Raw genomic sequence first — 20,059 nt, forward strand, 5'->3', positions numbered from 1 at the left:
CTAGACTGGACTTCAGAGTTTAGTGCTCCTTATTTATTGTCAGACTTTACGGCTAGATGCCTTGGATTATTTCTTTTTGGACTTGGTTGTTATAAGCTATTTTTAGCGCTGTTATGATTTTGAACTCATGTTTTTGGGAATATATTTATTATATTATATTTCATTTAGCAGTATCTATGTAATTCCATGTCGTGCTATACTTTTCATGACCCGCATGTTTCCGCCAACGATGGGGTGTTACAGTAGCAAATGTTGTTGATGATGCACTTTCTAGAAGATATTCGTTGCTATCAATTTTGGAAGCAAGTGTTCTTAGATTTTCTTTCATTAAGGAGTTGTATGCTTCTGATCGAGACTTTGCTGATCGTCTCACTGAAGCTAACCAGAAAGGGCCATATGTTGTTCAGGATGGTTTCTTGTTTAAAAATGGTAAGTTATGTATTCCAAGAGGTTGCATCAGAGATTTACTAATACGGGAGGCACATGGAGGAGGTTTGGCTGGCCATTTTGGCATTAATAAGACTGGAGAGATCCTTACTGAACACTTCTACTGGCCAAGTCTACTGAAGGATGTCCAGACTATAATCAGTTGTTGTCCAACTTGTCACCAGGAGAAGGCAACTTTTCACAAGGGTGTGTATACTCCTCTCCTTGTTCCAAGTCAACCATGGGAAGATCTCAGCATGGATTTTATTGTTGCACTGCCCAGAACTCAGAGGGGAAAAGATTCAATAATGGTGGTTGTTGATCGTTTTTCGAAGATGGCTCATTTTATTCCTTGGAATACTACAAATGATGCCTTGGCAATAGCAAACTTATTTTTCAAAGAAAATGTTCGTCTACATGGAATTCCAAAGACCATTGTTCCAGATAGAGATGTGAAATTTCTAAGTTACTTCTGGAAGACTTTATGGAGATTGATGGGTACCAGATTGATGTTCAATACGTCTCATCATCCTCAAACTGATGGACAAACTGAAGTGACAAATCGTACAATTGGTATGCTATTGAGAACACTGGTAAAGAACACATTGAAATATTGGGATCTGAAGTTAGCTCATGTTGAGTTTGCCTTCAACAGAGCTCCTAATTATTCTACCAGTAAATCGCCATTTGAAATCGGTTATGGTGTCAATCCACCGACTCTCATTGATTTGATTCCATTTTCAATTGAACCAAAAGCAAGTATTTAAGCTGAGGCCAGAGCTAGAGAGATCAAGAAAATTCATCAACAAGTGAAGACCAGAATTGAGAAGACTAATGTTGAATACAAGGCAAGAGCAAACAAGTGTAGAAAACAATCCAGTTTTGCTCCAGGTGATTTAGTTTGGGTACATCTGAGGAAAGAAAGATTTCCAGCAAGAAGAAAGAACAAGTTGATGCCCATGTTATTTCTAACAGTTTGTGGGTCCTCTCGCAAAAGGAATCTTTCTAGAAGCTTTATCTGTCCATTTCCCATTGGTTAATAAATTAGTGGTTGTCCTTTGCACATGACAGCTTTTAGATTATTTTATTATTATTTCGATAACTCCTAAGAAATAGTTAATGTGGCTATAAATAGGGGTTGTAATTCTCTTTGTAAAAGCAGATTATGTTGTTGAATGAAATTAATAGAGCAGCCTCTATTTCTTATCCAAAATCTTCATTTACCTTTATCGATCTTTGATCTTGGTGGTTTGGAGTAATCTCTTTATCTATATTTGTGGTAGTTTCTCCTTTATCAAATATAGTGGTGAGGTCTAAAATCTTTGATTCCTTTATCTGTGTTTGTGGTGGCTAAACCTTTATCAAACATAGTGGTGGGTTGGAGTGTTTCCTTTATCCTTGATTCCGGTGGCTTAGCCTTTACGAATCTTGGTGGTGGATTCTTTTATTTATCCTTTTTATTTATCGTCTTGTTTTGTTGTTTATTTCATATAACCAAGAAAATACCAAAAATATTTAATTTCATTTTTGTTTAATTTCCGCTGTGCTTGAGTTATTGTGTGTTTTACGCATCATGCATAAAGTCAATTTGATGTGACTTGTAATACTTTAACCAACCACCTATACACGCGTGTAAGAACTTTTAACAAAGGACAAATGGATTGTCCGGATAAAAGCGTGCAAAGGCAAATAAGTCAATTCCTTTCAGTGTTCAGAGTTGTAAGGTCTAGAACACTGACAAGGACTCCAGTCAGGAGATCTGGTAAGACTGTCAGTGGGCCCCGCCATTTGTCAGTCTTCTTTCTTCAGACTTCTGTCTTCAACTTCAGTGAGAATGTCTTTAGTGGAATGATCTTAACTGGAGTGAAGTAAAGTGAACCAATCTGGTGGAATCCAGATTCCTGTACAAGTAAATGGTTCACTGACCTTCTCATAATTTTTGGACAAATCTTCAGAGGGATCTAGTCTTCTCGTCCGGAGCGAGTCCAGTAAATCTGGACCTAACAACAACTCCTCGTTTATTACTCTCATTCCCAAGGTCAGTAATCCTACACTTTTATCAGATTTCATACCTATCAGCTTGATTAGTGTCCAGTACAAAATAATTGCTAAACTCCTTGCCAACCGTCTTGCTAAGGTCATTAATTCCATAATTAGTCCTGAATAAATGGCTTTCATAAAAGGTAGGCAAATTTTGGATGGCCCTCTTTTACTTAATGAGGTAATTGATTGGTATAAAGGTAAAAAAAAATAAAATTGATGTTGTTCAAGATTTATTTCGTTAAAGCTTATGATTCGTTGTCTTGGAATTACTTATTTTACATTCTTGAAAATATGGGATTTGGTAAGAAACGGATTGCATGGATAAAGGCTTGCCTCAATTCTGCTAGAGCATCAGTCTTAGTCAATGAAAGCCCCACTAAAGAATTTGATATTCAACGTAGATTACGCCAAGGTGATCCAATGGGACCTTTTCTTTTTATCATTGCTATGGAAGGTTTGCATGTTGCTTTTGACAATCTAGTCAAAAATGGTCTTCTTTGTGGTGCTAAGATCAAACAGGTTTCGTTATCTCATCTTTTTTTATGCTGATGATATTATTGTTGTTGGTGAATAGTCGAAGAACAATCTTAATCTTGCTTCCAATGCCCTCGGAGTTTTTTACGCTATTTCAGGTCTCAAAATTAATTTCCAGAAGTCGTCGATTATTGGTGTCAGTGTTTCTCATGATGAAGTTTGTCATCTAGCTAGTCTGATTGGGTGTAAATCTGAAAGCTTGCCATTTAAGTATTTGGGTATACCCATGGGTGGTACTTCCAAGCGGATTTCTTTTTGGGAGCCTATTATTACAAAATTTAAAAAACGGCTTTCGAGTTGGAAGGCTAATCCCATTTCCATAGGTGGCAGGACTACTTTAGATAAAGCGGTTCTCGGCTCTTTAGGTAATTACTTTTTATCTTTATTTCGCATGCCTAAAGCTGTCAACAAGAGATTAGAATCGTTGAGATCTTCTTCTTTTTTTTGGGAAGTTCAATGGTTAAGAGATTGTAGCAACACGATTTTATCATTTGAATTCACATCAACAATGGCGTTTGGTTAGTGTGTGTGTTCTAGGTGTTTGTGTGTGTTTTTGAGAGAGAATTTGGATCAAGAGTGTGTTATTAAGGTGTAATGTCTTAAGTGTTGAGTGTTGTTCAAAAACTTTTTATTTCTAAGGAATTGAGGGCTATTTATAGTCTAAACAAAGCAACTATGCTAATAATCACAATTAGCCCTTCAACCTTAGAAATCATCAACCCATGACTTAATCAACAAGTAAGTCCATAACTTAGATTACAATGTATCACTACTTTTGGATTTCTAACATTCTCCCCCTTATTGATATATTGTAAGGTCTGAAGTACGTGTTGTTTTGTCTTGTAGGAATGAATTTGATGAGCCCGGTGATGAAGGCAATTGGTGAGTTGAAACAAGTCTTCAAAGCTTTCTTCATTGTCTTTGGAGAACTTGATTCAGTATTGGTCTTGGACTTCTTGATGTTAAATCATTTGTCGATTCTCAATGTTCTTTGTGAACAGAGAATGATGAGTGTGTGTGTGTATAAATCTTCAAGGATTGTTGAATCATGTAATATTCCATAAATTGTTCGTGTTCGGGTGCGGAAGTAAGGTGAGTAACAATGGTGGATGTGTGTGTGTGTTAGTGTGTGTATTGAGAGAGACAGAGGTATGTGTGTGGAAAGCTTGGAAATATATTTAGCAATATGTGACTAAAAGTTACAGAAGGTTAAGGCTTGAGGGGTATTTATACTCTAAGTAAATACATAAGCTCCCCCTCAACCTTATATTACATATACAAATTAACAAAGATAAGGAAATACAACTAAGCACTATTTTGAATTTCTAACATTCTCCTCCTTAGTGCTTGGTTGTCTTTTATCTGTTCCTCCTGTTCCTCCTCCTTCTTTTCTCAACTCGTCTTTTCTTGTTCTTTCTTTTCTTGTAATCTTGAGCTGCTTTTGATGTAGATGGCTTATCTTTCATAGAATTCCAAAAAGCTCTTTTCTTGTAACTATTCCAAGAGTCATTCTAATACCTCTTAGGAATGAAATGCCAGTTAGCACCTTCTGGACGTTCATCGGGCAATCTGATATTATCTTGAAAGTTAACTGGAGGAATATTATGAGGACCTCGTTCATGACTTGGATTCCAAAGAACCCATGAACCTGTCTCAGTATGAATGATTCCTTCTCTTGGTCTAATAGTTCTGACAGCAATAAGATCTCTAACCCTTTGACGCATGTCAATTGTCTCTTGGATCCTTCTTATGTGTCTTTCTCTTTGAATCTGGATGTTTTCATTTTCACTGGGATCAGGATTATCATGAATGGCTCTGAGGAAGAATAAACAATATTTCAGAGTGCCATCTGAATACTTGGGAAAATCAGATGCACGGACAAAGATTTTTCCTCTGAAACTGTTGATGAAAACAAATCCATCCAATTCTTCTATTAGATCTCCAATCTGATAAGAATCCAACTCATAACCTCCTGCTCTCTAATTTGGTCTCGTGAGATTAATTCTTCTTGTTCTCCTTTCTAGACCAATCTGGAAATCATTAAACTCATAATATCTGATTAAAGCCTGAATGTGACTCTTCAGAGCTTCATAAGCAAGAAGTTGATCTGGAGTCTTTGTAATCAAATGAGCATACTGGCTGTAGAGAAAGAGGATGTCAGAGATTGGCAAGTATTGGAAAGATTCTTCATGAATAGCGTAGATGTGACCATCAGCTCTTTGAACTCTAAATCGGACAAGTCTTTGGTTCTGATACTTGATAGGAGCAATCAATGTCAACGCACTTGTGATTTGACTCTGGAACTGATTATACCACTCTTCACTTCTTACTGTGCTTTCAGCATTCATCATTTCTAAGTATGCATCCCTTTGATTTTGATGTCTGAAAAGAAAGAATGCTCTCAACCTATTCAAGGTCATGTTGAGTCTTTCCTCAGATGAGCAGTAAATCAGGAAGGCTCTTTCTTCAATGTATCTTGCCCTGCATACTAATTCTTCAGGTCTGACATTTAGATCTAGCATTTGTGCATAATTCTCATATAATTACCCTTCATTGATTTGCCAGATTTTGTCTCGAGTGATTCTTGGATGTCTAATACCCATGCTAAGCTCTCTTGGAGTGTCAAGATTATTTGTATCTCTTAGATCATAGACAATCTCTTTAAATATATCTTTCTCAAATTGTTCTTAAGTCATAGCTGGTCTTGGTGGAGCATCATTAGAATCATCCGAATCAGAATCACTGTCATCATCAGTCCTATTCTCTGGTTGAAACGGATCAGGATCACTGGATTGATCAGAACTTGATGTAGTTGAGTAGTAGTGAGAGATATATTTAACAAGTGGAGGCAGATCATCTGAATCAGAATTATGAACTTGATGAGCTTGAGATGATGAAGGAATATCCACACTTTGACTTTGATCTTGATTTCCTTTTGTTACTTCTTCAACACTTGCTTCTTGTGTTGTATTATGACCTTTTCCACTATCTTGAACATTATTCTCCCCCTCGGGTTGATCATCCGGATTTTGATCATCCCGACTCCTTAAGATAGTGGCCGGTCGACATTGTTGTTCAAGCTCAGTTAATCTCTTTCGAATTGCTTCAGTTTCAGCCTTATGAGCAGTATCAGTATCCAAGAAATGTTGATAAGAAAGAATTGATTGACAGATGACTTTCTTCAGTAGATTCAGATTAGGCTCTTCAGATCTTAGTCGACGAAGTACTGCCATTATGAGAGTATCAGTGGATATACCACTTTCATGAAGCCTATTAGCAGTATAGTCATTCAAATAAGTATCACTAAGATCAGATTCCGATGAAGATGAAGAACTTGAAGAAGAATCAGGAGAATCAGGATCAGGAAATGATTGGTGAGTTGATAAAGTTGGAATTTCTGGGGGTGTTGATGATGAAATTGGAGAAGATTGAGTAATCGGTGGTGTTGATATGATCGGTTGAGACGACAAAGAAATAACAATTGGAACAGTTGAAATATGAGGAGTAGTAGGTGTTGAGATTGGAGTAACAACAGATGAGCAAATTCTAAGTGTACCACCAGTAAGCAATCTGCGTGGTGAAGAACTGGTTTGAGTCATTGGAAGTTTTCCAGTAATAGTATATCTTGAAGCACGTAAGACACTTTCTTGTTCTTGTTCAATCCCTTCAACCAAATGAGTCACAAGATTACGAACAATCGGATATAGAGTTACAACAACTGGAGATTCAGAAATTCGAGTATCAGGAATAACAGAAGCTGACACATAAGTAGTTCCAAGTGGTTCTACTGAGTGACCTGACGACATCATGACTGACACAGGATTTCCTGTTGGTTCAAGAGTTTGAGCAACAGTTGATGATTCGGCTTCACAACCAGAATCCTTTGGAAAGTGGACAAACATAACACTGGTGTCACTTAGATCAACCGATAAACCCAAAGCACGAATAGCCGCAGCAACTGCTCGAGCTCGAGAGAGTTCAAACTCTCGCTGAGCCAATTCAGCTACACGGGTGCCTTCGTTCAAAGCTGGCATAACGTTAGCAATGGAAGGACTTCCAAACAATCCTTGAGAGGGCACTAAAGCCGAGCTCTCTATGTTTGTTCCGGCAGCATCACCTAGATGTGCAGATGGTATAACAATCGGTGTAAGTGTCCTAGGGGTACTAGACAAATGTGCAGAATCGAAAGTCAAGAGAGGGGCAGATGTCTCTTTATCTTCAACATCCACAGAATCTGAAGGAGACTGGGATGGATTACGTGGATTTTGCCTATGCAGAAATGAGACGTCAGTCTGTAGAGAGACTTCCGAATAGCTAGTGGAGGTTTGACCGTGCAAGAGTTGGGAGCTCTTGTCTTCTATCCTAGGTCGAACCCGGCGAGTATATGTTGTTTGGACTAATGGAAGGCCAACGTTTTCTTTATGCCTTATACCTAGCCCGGACCTCTCATCCTCTCTAACATTTTCAACTCCTCCCTCATTTCCACCTTGTTCCTCCGGGATGTCCATGACATCATCAGCAAATTGATTGGCTTCATTATCAAATGAATCAATATCAGAATCAGCCACATTTTCTTGTTCAGCTCGGGAGAAACGATCATACTCAAAGCGAGATCTTTTGAATGTTTTCTTTTTGATGTTAACAGGAATGGACTTCCTGCGGCCTTGAAAGTATGTCGGTGGAGGAGATAGGAAAACAGGTGTAGAAATTGTTGATGAAGGAATTTGAGTTGGTATTGATTGTGATTGAGACATTGCTGGGGGTTCTGGTGTTAGAATTTCTGATAGTGGAGTTGTTTGAATTGGTGAAGAATGTCTTTGTGGTGATGGTGTTTTTGGTGATGGTGATCTTCTGATATTTGAAGTTTTAGGAGGTGGTGATCGAATAGGTCTTTGAGTCCCAGACTCAGAGATAGTATTCTCAGAAGATGTTGGAGAAGAAGGTTCAACTGGTGTTTTTCTTTTCAACTTCTTTTTCTTTGAACTTCCCTTCTTCTTTTGTTGATGTACTTTCTTACTCAACTTTATCACAAACATTTCACCTCTTTGTTTCTTACTCTTTGGCTTACCTGAACTGGATTCACCCTCACTCTCTTTTCTTTTCCTCTTAGACCCCTCACTTGGCAACCTATGCACAACTTGGGTAGGAACCGGGAGGCTTTCCGATCCCATAGTGGTTCTAATCTAGTCCAGATATGCCTTCTTGTCATCATCAGCATCGTGAACCATATCAAGTAAAAATGATGGAATCAAATAAGAATAGTTAGGGATACCAGAGTCTCTAACAAACTTGAATGGATGAGTAACAACTTTCCCTGTTTCAAGAAGTCTTGGAATGTGCTTCTTGTTCCTGATTATACTTCGGACAATTGCTGAGAGAAATCTTATGAAAGGAATATACTTCTTGGGAGCAGATATTTTCCATTTACTGCTACTATCAGCTGATCCCAAAGAAGTTGAGCAATGTCGTAGTGCTGATTGGAAACAAACACATAGAATATGTACAACATTGTCTGGGTCAAGTTATCCATTCCTCTTGTACATGGATGTAAACAGTTGCTGAGAACAGAAAACACATAGTACCAAATTCTTGGTAACTTCTTCAGCTTAAAATCAGTTGTCTTTGTCAAAGGACCATCATAACCAAGTGATATCAAGGCAGCAAACATCACATCATTTGATTCAAATACATCATAATCATTTCTCCCATTTGAGTTTGCTTCTAGTAGCCTTAAATATCTTCTGAAATCATCTAAATTGAATTCGAAGTCATATGTATTCTCTCCAGAATGAAGTTCGAATTGAAAATAGCCTTGTCTATGAAGTTCTGGAGATTTGACTTTTGGTTTAGTCCTTGATGAAGATGGATCATGTGGTTGCACAAAGATAATGGATCTCCACATGTCAAATAAATATGATTCAGCAAGATCAACATCTACTGTGAGAGCATGAGTAAGAGGATGATTGTGGAAGATTGCTGAAATTATTGGAAAGCCGGGAGCGTTGAAAGGATCATTCAGATATCGATTATTTCTCATATTTATTGAATTTCCGGCTGTAAGAATTTCTTCTATTGATTCATTAATGGCAATCTCTTCATCATGTCTAACCTCCTCTTGATGATCCATTATTTTTTATAATTTTCTGTTTTAAGACATAATAACTTTTAACACACACAGAAAAATAATATTTGAATAGCAAATAACAAGGTTCACACAAACAGTTTATATAAGATAGAATGAGGTTTACAAAGGCGATCAACTCAGTGTATCCTTTATAAATCATTTGTTATGAGAAAATAAACACAGAATAGTTAAATACATATTTTCCATATATAAGTTTACAAAGAAGTTCACAAAGGCGATCAATTCTTTGTACTCTTATATACTTTGATATGTATATAACTTTGAAAATAATATATAATCATATAAGTATGATATATTTGAGAATAATAAGGAAGTACAGAAAGGCGTTTGATTCCTCATATTCCAAAATATATGATAATTATATGATCATACAAAACAGTTTGTCACTCCACACAAGAATAAAAATAAAATAAAAATGTTGAAAGAAAAAAATTTTCTAAGTATAAAAATCTGAGGGGGAAGATCAAGAAACGATCTAAATTTAGATCGTTTTGAAAGATTTAAAGAAAGAATAATGAAGTATGGAAAACTGAAGTTGAAACGATCTGAAAGAGATCGTGTTAAACTTTTATTTGAGAGAAAGTTTTAAGTATGGAAAAAGAAAGTAAAACTATCTAAAAGAGATCGTTTTAAGTTTCTCATGTGAGAGAGAAAAAAAATGTTAAGTATGGGAAAGAAAAGGTGAAACTATCTAAAAGAGATCGTTTTAGGTTTAGTTAAAAACTTTTGAAGTGAAGAAAAATGAAACGATCTAAATTAGATCGTTTTGGAAAAATTTTGAGAAACACTTCACTTCTCTTTTAAAGATTTTCCAACACTTAAAAATATAAGGTGAAATCAAATTCATGATTTCTCCTTACACTAAAAAGTATCAGATTTGAGCGAACCAAATTCATAAGAATTCAGTTACCCATCAATTGAATTTCCAAACTCATTATCAAACCACACAGCGTACAGACCCAAGAACGATCCAATTAGATCGTTTTTGTCTCAGTCTCAAGGGATTAATCACAGAAATAACATGAAATGAACATAAAAGGTGAATGGTAAACTTTTTTTACTTCCAAGTCGTTTAGAAATCAAAACGATCTAAATTTAGATCGTTTTAGAATCAAACAACTCTAAAATAAAATATTTTTGCCAAACACTTTTCAGTTAGCCAAACATACATCAATATTCACATTCAATGTATCAAACTGCAATTTGAGCATGGCATAACATTCATCCCTAGCCAAACTAACAATATCATCACGCAACATATCTGAACAGAAACGCATCAATCCATTTAAACACACTCTGATCATGTTTATTTTCAAGAACAGGGGGGGAAGGGTTTTTGAATTTTCAAAAACATCAAACAAAGCATTTAAACATGTAATAATCATTTACACATATCCTTAACATGCTTCTAATTCACACAGTTAACACAGAAGTACTAACAGAATTGAGAAATTCAAGAAAAATTGGAAAAAAGAAATCTACATTCAAACCAAGATAGTACTTGTGGATGTGATTGAAATTTGATGATGTTTTGGAAAGAAATGATCACAAAACGATTTGGAACAAGACCCTTAACTTCTTTTGATGATCAGCAACAAAAAGTTTTATGAAGATTTTTTGTGAGAGAGTTAGTGAGTTTACGGGTATACGTGAACAGATAAGAAAAGAAAAAAGATTGTCTTTCCCTCCTTAAGAAGAAAGAAAGAAAGAAAAAAAATGGGTTGGCTCAGGCTGGGTCGGTTATGGACTTGATTGATATTAGGCTTTTTCATATATCAGATTTCTAAAACTAGAATAAACAAACAAAACAAAAATTAAAAAAATATTTTTGTAAATTTTTTAAATTTTCTATTTTTTTTATTTTGTTTTTCTAAAATAACAATGGGTTTCTAATCAAATAGTGCAAATTCACAAACTCCCCTTTGCTTCATGAATTATCCTTTCTCTCCTCCTCAAACATTGCGTGATATAAAACATATTGCACGTAAGCATAGCATCAATGTTTGATAGATAATGAATGAAATTAGAAAGATAGAGGATTTTTACAAAACATGCAGAGGCAAGTTAGCGTATTGGAAATGAGCACTTATTTGAGATGGTTTCTTTGATTAGAAAGTCATTCCAGGATCATGTGTTGAATATCTTCCAAAGTGGAAATACGTAACACAGACCTTTATTTCCTACAAAAACAATTATGTTGTTTTTGGTACCCACTTTTGAATGGGTCCTTTTGGGTTAGAAAAATTGATCATGATATTGTTTGAAGATTTGGGATTTTGTTTCTTTGGAGTTTTGACAGTGAACCAACCAACTGATCCCTATAAATAGTTATACCCTTAGATGTTTCTTTTGTGAGGAAAATTTGACTAGTTTTTGACATCTTGGATATTGAACTATTTTTAGAGATAGTTTTAAGAGCAGAGGTTCTAGAAACAGATGAAACGTGAACCTTAATGGTGTTTTTTTCTTTGACAGTTGGTGCAAGCTGACTTTTGGGTGAGTAAAATGAAGTTGGAGCAATCTTAGATTTAGATTCCTTCTTTGATTCAACTTTAGGCTTTTTGAAAGAAAGTTGTTTAACTCCTTTTTAATTTTTGATTGACTTTTTGGTTGAGAACCAGTTTTGGTAGTCATCTTTTCAATCAATGCTTTTGCTTTAGCCTTAAAATTTTCAAGAATCTCAATTTTATGCTCTAAAATCACTTTACTTTTGTCATTAGGTGTTATCACAGGGGTTTCAAAAGAAAGTACCTTTTTGACAGAAGCAATATGTTTAGTCTTCAAAGCTTGAATTTTTTCTTCAATCTTGGAAAATGATGATAGCATTGTTGTGGTCATATCTTGAATTTCTTAAGAAGAGATGCTATCATCCTGCAGTACTTTTGTAGAATTCTCACTCCTATTGGATGGAGTGGAACAATCATCAGAATTATGATTAATCATCATATGGGTAGGGATGGTCTCACTTACCTTTGGGGAATAATCTTGAGTTTTCAGATGTTCAATGACCTTTTGTTGAGACTCAACTTTTTGTTTTAGGTTTTCAATTTCTTTTTCCAATATGGTAGTTGGAATATAAGCTCTGTGAGAAATTGATTTTGAAGACTCTTGTTGAGACTCATTTTGTTTCACTGAAATGTTGTCTATTTCTTCTAACTCATAAATTGATATGTTATGAGTTTTCTTGTAAGTATCATTAAGAGCAACATAATCAATGTTTATTTGAGTTGGTTTTGGTCTTTCAACATCATCTGACTCAAAATCATCCTCAGATGGTCTGATGAATTCTTGAATCATGCCAAGGCGAAGAAATTTTTCATCATACAAAGCACCAAGATCTTCTTTTTGAATTTTTTCTAAGTGCACTGGATTCTAACAACCTAAACCAAAAAGAAGTTCTGATTTATCAATCTTTGATTTATTAATAAGCAGTGAAATCTAAGAAAGGATTTTGTTCTATTTTGTAAATTTTCTCTTGGTAGAACAAAATGTTTGCTTTCAAATCCTCAACTTGTTTTTGAAGAGTTTCAATTTCAACTCCTTTGAGAAAACAAGAACTGTTTAAGTCAGAAATCTGTCTTTCATGTTTTTCACAATTTGGTCTCATATCTTTCATTTTGTTTGTAAGAAACTCAACATCTGCTTGTCTTGCATTTGCTCTTATCCATTCATTGGTTTTCTCAAGCTGTAAGGTCTCAATGGTTTGCTTGAGTGAATGGACATTCTTTTCAAGGACTTGACATTTATTGGTTAGATGTGCATTGGGTGAAACAACATGAGAATTGTTACTTGACAAATGCATTTCTTTCAAAGAGTCATAGTTAACTTTGAGAGCATCATGAGCTATTGAGAGTTGAGAAAAAGCTTCGTTAAGTTTATCAAACTCTTGTTTAGCTATGTTCAAATTTGTCTTCAAAGTAAGATTTTGCATTGTCAAAGTATCAGCAGTTGTTTGAAGAGACAAGTAGTCAGTTTGAGTAAAAACTTGTACCTCTCTTGATGAAATGTCTGAATTGATGTTGATTGTTGTCATTTGAAATGATTGAATTACAAAAAAATTTGATTTAAAAAATGAAGCTAGAAATTTAGATCGTTTTAGATTTTTGAAAAAACATTCTACTGTATTTGAAAAATGAAAGTAGAACGATCTAAATTAGATCGTTTTAGAATCTTTTTAAAAAAAATTTCTAAGTGATGAAGAAGAAAGACGAAAGAAGAAAGAAGAGAGAAAAAACTGAAATGTTTTAAAAGAAATTGTTTTAAGGAATTGTAAAGAAAAGTTAGAACGATCTAAATTTAAATCGTTTTAACAATTTTGGGTGAAAATTTTTCTAAGTATGAAAACTTTGAAAATTTGGGCAGAGTAACACAATGATTTGGAAGTTTTTGAGCAAAACCAATCTCAAGGAGATCAGTTACCCAAAGAAGTGTGTGATTCTCAATCACTACAACTTTAGAATCACGATCCACACACCACACAATTCACACAGAATTATACAAGCTAGAACGATCTAAATTTAGATCATTTTAACTTCAAAATGGTCCAAATACTAGAACGATCTAAAAGAGATTGTTTTAGTTCCTGCAACAGAGATCGTTTTGGGATACCTGCACGTATAAACAGAACAGATAAAACAAACGGTTTTTGATACAAAATTGATCAATTCTCACTCAGTTTTGAGAATTAGGATGTGATCCAAACATCAAAATGCTCAAAAATGATCGCGCACAATCCTAAAAACAATTCCATATCTCAAATCAACTTAATTGTGAAAATCAAATTTTGATCAAATTTTCGAAAATTTTGATTTTTACTCAAAACTTTGAATTTGATTCTGAAACTTAACAGAATGTTTTGAAATATGATTTGGAATGTATTAGTGAACAAAAACTTGAAATTGAACAGAAATTGAATGTAAATTGTTGAAGAACAGAAATGGCGGTAAAAGTTTCTTTGAACACGAAGAAGAAGAATTTGAACAAAATTCAATGAATCTGTATTGAATCTGTTCTAGATCGTCAACAGATTGTTGTTTTTCTCTGATACCAAATGTAATATTCCATAAATTGTTCGTGTTCGGGTGCGGAAGTAAGGTGAGTAACAATGGTGGATGTGTGTGTGTGTTAGTGTGTGTATTGAGAGAGACAGAGGTATGTGTGTGGAAAGCTTGGAAATATATTTAGCAATATGTGACTAAAAGTTACAGAAGGTTAAGGCTTGAGGGGTATTTATACTCTAAGTAAATACATAAGTTCCCCCTCAACCTTATATTACATATACAAATTAACAAAGATAAGGAAATACAACTAAGCACTATTTTGAATTTCTAACAAATCACATATCAGAGTTGTCATTTGAAATGCAGAAGATATGAATTTGTCTTGAATTCTTCAATCTTCGAATCTTGAAGTCTTTTATTTGAAGTCTTGGAATGAATTTTCAGAGATATGTACTCTTCCCCTTGATGTGTGCAATGTAGCTTTTGGTAGAGTGTTGATGTATGACTTTGAAAATCTTGTATAAATTGAATTGATGAAGACTCTTTTGAAGCTGTTCTTCTTTGTCTTGAATCTTCAATCTTTTGTCCTTTGAAGCTTTGATCTTTGTCACATCATCTTAAGCACTTTTGAGAGTAGACATTTGAATGAGGATTTGAAAAGTCTCTTATGAAGTAATCATGCTCCCCCTCAATTCATGAGTAATCACATTCTCTTCGATTTTTGAAAAAACTCTTGTTAAATCTTGAATGTATATCCTTTTCTTTCGAGATGAATAATCTCAAGTTGAATTTGGAACCCTTGCAGTTTGGAATGAAATTGACAAACAACCTTTGAAGAAGAATGATGAGTTGATGTCACAGATGATAAAAGAACTCCAAATAAACTTGAAAACTTCCAACAAGAAGCTGAATGATAGTATCTCGGAAAGCAATTGAAACAACCAAACACAAACTTTTCTCCTTGTCCTTATCAATCATTCTAATTTCCTTTCCTACTCAATAATCAATCATACTATTTTCTCCCCCTCATAATGACAAATTTGGGAACCAATGTCATCATGACTAAAATCTAGACATTATGCACATGGAGAATTATCAACCATCAAAACATCAATCTAACCAAATAAACCAACCCAATTGTTCCTATGGGTGACTAAAATGTAAGATTGAAGTTGTTGGGATAAACATTTTATTATGGTGTTGGTGTTTTCTGTGTTGGGGTGATGAGAAAAGAAACTGGATAAGAATGATCCGTTTGCATTCAAAAATCGAAAGGATTAATGAAATGACCGAAAGAAATGTATATCATTTATCAGATTTCCTATGTATCATTGAGAAATGCACAAAGCAAACCTCTAACATAGTTTGGTCTTTTGGCTTTCCAACCTCAAGATTGCTTCAAAGAATGTAAACCATGGTCAGTGTCACCTAAGCGTTCGATAACCATGTTCTACTATCCTTAAAGACTTTTTTAGGAAAAATCCAAGGTCACAATAGACTTCTTGTTAACTCAATAATTACAAAAATGCAATTATGAGACCTACGTTCAAAGCTGGAAATGATGTTAGCAATTGTAGGATTTCCATTTGATCATCGTGAAATATCAATTAAGATATCACTACAAATGTTCCGGCTATATCACAAAGATAAGCATGTATATCACAAAGATATGACGCAAATGTGTCCTAAAGAATGAATAACGATCAAATTAATGATCAATTATGATAGCTCTAGACACAAAGTGATCAAATGAAGTCGGGGACTGGAGAAGAGTGTCACCCTTTTTCAATATTAACGTCTTCCAAATGAAGAGTTAATAGAAATGAGAAAATCTCCGTGAGAAGTAAAACAAGCATTTGTTAAGAAACACTTGAGTGGTTAGGTAAAGATGTGCATTACTTCATTGGGTCCATGAAGGCTTCTTCAATATCGAGATATCAACAAATGACATCCGATAGAAATGTGTTTTACCCGGCAATTTGAGAATTTTATGGAAGGGTATCAATTCTTTTAACCCTTTTCTCACAACATTATCACCATAACCTCTCACTTTTCGACTTTACTCCCTTCAACTTAGTTGCACAAATTCATCATCACTCAAAAATACCCTCACTTTCTAATGAAAGAAGTGAATACTCCGGGGTTAGAACTCATCGGCGATGATGAAATTCATGGAGTATATTTTTGAGAAAAACCTAGTCGCTCATGTGCAAACTAAACACCGAACTTCCTTTGAAAAAAATTCATCAAATGTGAAAAAAAATGTTTAAACAACACATTTGAAGTTTGAAAGAGATTTGAAATCACAAACTCCCCCTTAATCTATGCAAATATAGATCAAAAAGATTTTCATAGAAAAAGTGGAGCAAAAATTATTTGTATGAAATCAAAACAAGTTTTATGAAAAGTGAACTCAATCAATTGTTCAAGATGAGACAACTCAGGAGTACACAAAGGCGTTCAATCCTTTGCTTCTCATATCAACAATTGAGAGTTTTTTTGAAACAGGTGTAACAAAATTGCAATCAACATCTTGTATTACACATATACATTCATATAAGACCACTTGGAAGTACACAAAGGCGTTCAATTCCGCGTTATCTTATATCAATTTATATGTATAATAACATGAATTAATTCCAATTTTGAAACATAAATAATTTTCTTTTTAAAACCGGGTTGCATACAGAGTATATGCAAGCCATTTTGAAATAAATAACACAAATAAGCACGGGTTATACACTGAGTGTGCATAAGCCACGAAGTAATAAATACATCCTTTAAGCACATGTTACATACATAGCATATGTAAGCTACTTTTAAAATAAATAGTTCGATGAAGAACGGGTTGCATACAAAATATACGCAAGCCACTTTGAAATTTTTATTTTTGTATTTGATTTTTGTTATTTTTCAAAATTTTTATTTTTCAAAATTTTTATTTTTGTATTTGATTTTTGTTTTGCAACTTTTTATGATTTTTGAAAAATGAATCAAGAATTCCTTCCATGGTAAAGTGAATCAAGGATCAAGATTTAGCATACCAAGTTTAGAGATTAAGAAATTAAACCTCTTGTCGTCCAGTGGTTTTGTGAACAAATCAGCGAGTTGGTAGTCAGTTCCCACGAAGTAGAGTTCGATGTCACCTTTCTCAACATGATCTTTGAGAAAATGATATCTCACATCAATGTGCTTTGAGCATGAGTGGCTGACTGAGTTGACAGCAATTGTAATGGCACTTTGAGAATCACAATAGATAGGGATACAATCATATTTCAGACCATAATCGGTAAGTTGTGTTTTCATCCATAACACTTGAGCACAACAACTAGCAGCAGCCACATATTCAGCTTCCGCTGTTGACAGTGATACACAATTTTGCTTCTTGGATGACCAACTTACAATCTTATCCCCTAAGAATTGTAAAGTATCAGATATGCTCTTGCGATCAAGCTTACAACCTGCATGATCTGCATCTGAATAGGCAGTTAAATTGAATCCAGTATCCCTTGGATACCAGAGACCAAGATTGGGTGTACCCTTCAGATAACGAAAAATTCGTTTCACAGCTTGGTAATGTAAATCAGTCAGAGCGGCTTGATACCTAGCACACATACATGTTGCAAACATTATATCTGGGCGAGATGCTGTAAGATACAACAACGAACCAATCATGCTTCTATACCTCTTTTGGTCAAATGGTTTCCCATTTTTATCAGCATTAATGTTTGTACGAGCAGCCATTGGGGTTGAAATTGAAGAACATGTAGTCATATCAAACTTTTTCAACATATCCTTTATGTACTTACCTTGTGATATAAAGATACCAGTTGGTAATTGTTTGATTTGTAATCCCAAAAAGTAATTCATTTCCCCAATCATGCTCATTTCAAAATGATTGACCATTAGAGATGAAAAATTTCGGCAAAAAGTTTGACTGGTTGACCCAAAAATAATGTCATCAACATATATTTGGACAAGTAAAACATGTTTACCTTGCTTATGAATAAACAGGGTAGGGTCAATAGTACCTTTGGTAAAGCCTCCTTTGAGTAAGAAAGTAGATAAGGAATCATACCATGCTCGGGGTGCCTGCTTTAAACCATAGAGAGCTTTGTCTAACCTGTAGACATGGTTTGGCCTTTTAGGATCAATAAAACCTTCAGGTTGCTCCACGTAAACTTCTTCTTTGAGTTCTCCATTTAAGAATGCTGTCTTCACATCCATTTGAAACACAGTGAAGTTTCTGAATGCGGCATAAGCTAAGAAAATACGAATGGCCTCCATTCTTGCAACAGGAGTGAAAGTTTCGTCGAAATCCACACCAGGTTGTTGGCAAATAACCCTTTGCAACTAATCGAGCTTTGTTCCTTACTACCACTCCATTTTCATCCTTCTTGTTCTTGAAAATCCACTTAGTGCGAATTGGTTCTTCTTTCCTTGGATTTGGAACCATTCTCCATACCTTCAGTCTCTCAAACTGAGCTAATTCATCTTGCATTGCTTTAACCCACTCTGAATCACAAAGAGCTTCAGAGACAGTTTTGGGTTCGATGTTACTCAGTGAAAGTGCAACAAGACACTCATTGACTGTAGTACGGGTAGAAACACCAGCTTGTGGATCTCCGATGATCTGTTCTGTAGGATGATCGTTGCGCATACGTGACCACTTGTTGTCATGAGGAAGAGGATCTTGTTGATGAATGTCAACATTATCATCATTAAATCTAGAGTTCTGTTGAGAAGTGGAATCATAGCTTGGAAGAACTCTTTCCTCAAAGTTTGGATGATCAAAATCCAGTGGTACATACACATTTGGAGTATTTGATGGATTTGTTGTTTGGGTGATTTGAGAAGGTTGTTATTGAACATTCTTTTGAGAATAAATATCACTTGAAGGTGATTCTTCTTGCTCTGCAGAATTTGAAGATGATTCATGATAGTTGTCAAGAACTGATTCATTTGTTTGAATAGGGTCATTGTTCGGAATTGGTTCATTGATGACTTGAGGTTCCTTTTCTTGAATCGGTTTTGAGTTGTAGAATTCTTCGAAAAGAATATCTAGCTCTTCACTTGTTGGAGTTGGATATTTCTTGAACTTTGAAGCTAAGGTAGACGTCCTTGAGGAAGCATTTGAAGTACTTGGATCACTAATTGTTGGTAGCAAACTTTCTTGTTCAAATATCATGCCAGACATCTCGTCAAACCAAACATTCATGGTTTCTTGAATCGTGTTTGTTCGACGATTAAAGATGCGATATGCAATCGATGTCTTTGAGTAACCAACAAAGTAACCTTCGTCACCTTTCCTTTCAAACTTTCCAACATTTTCCCGATCATTCAAGGTATAACAGACACACCCAAAAATATGGAAGTAATTGATGTTGGGTTTGCGTTTGTTAATAACCTCATAAGGAGTCTTCTCATGACGCTGATTGATGATGGACCGATTTTGAGTGTGACAGGCAGTGTCAACAGCTTCAGCCCACATGTTTGATGGTAAATTGGAATAAGCAAGCATTGTTCTTGCTGCTTCCACCAGCGTACGGTTTCTCCTTTCAACGACACCATTTTGTTGCGGGGTACGAACAGCAGAGAATTGGTGAGTAATGCCTTTTGATTTGCAAAATTCATTGAAGATGGCATTTTTGAACTCAGTACCGTTATCCGAACGGATATAACGAACTGGAAGTTGAAGATTCACTTGAGTGGAAGTGATGAAATCGATCAAAATTTGAGTTGTTTCATCTTTTGAAGCAAGAAACTTGACCCAAGTGTATTTTGAATAATCATCAACGATAACCAGAATATATCTCTTCCCGTTTCTGCTTTGTACTTTCATAGGCCCACAAAGATCCATGTGAAGCAAATGAAGAGGTGCCAAAGTGTGTGGAATTTTCCCAACTACACA

At 35.1% G+C, this 20,059-nt stretch overlaps 1 protein-coding gene across 1 annotated transcript; it reads left to right on the plus strand.

The window, feature by feature from the left end:
- Positions 1–2,760: 2,760 nt before the first annotated feature.
- Positions 2,761–5,775, plus strand: LOC122587774. The gene is made up of 3 exons (XM_043759939.1): positions 2,761–2,988; positions 3,044–3,368; positions 5,696–5,775. Exons 1-3 carry the CDS (start codon positions 2,761–2,763, stop codon positions 5,773–5,775), a joined length of 633 nt encoding a protein of 210 aa, XP_043615874.1.
- Positions 5,776–20,059: the final 14,284 nt, after the last annotated feature.

The sequence above is a fragment of the Erigeron canadensis genome, chromosome 2, assembly GCF_010389155.1.
Source record: "Erigeron canadensis isolate Cc75 chromosome 2, C_canadensis_v1, whole genome shotgun sequence".
NCBI lineage: Eukaryota > Viridiplantae > Streptophyta > Magnoliopsida > Asterales > Asteraceae > Erigeron > Erigeron canadensis.

Coding starts and splice junctions, on each gene's coding strand:
- LOC122587774 (XM_043759939.1), top strand. CDS start 2,761: ATGGGATTTGGTAAGAAACGGATTGCATGGATAAAGGCTTGCCTCAAT. Junction 2,989..3,043: donor GTGGTGCTAAGATCAAACAG/GTTTCGTTATCT, acceptor GTTGGTGAATAG/TCGAAGAACAATCTTAATCT. Junction 3,369..5,695: donor AGCGGTTCTCGGCTCTTTAG/GTAATTACTTTT, acceptor ATTGTTCTTAAG/TCATAGCTGGTCTTGGTGGA.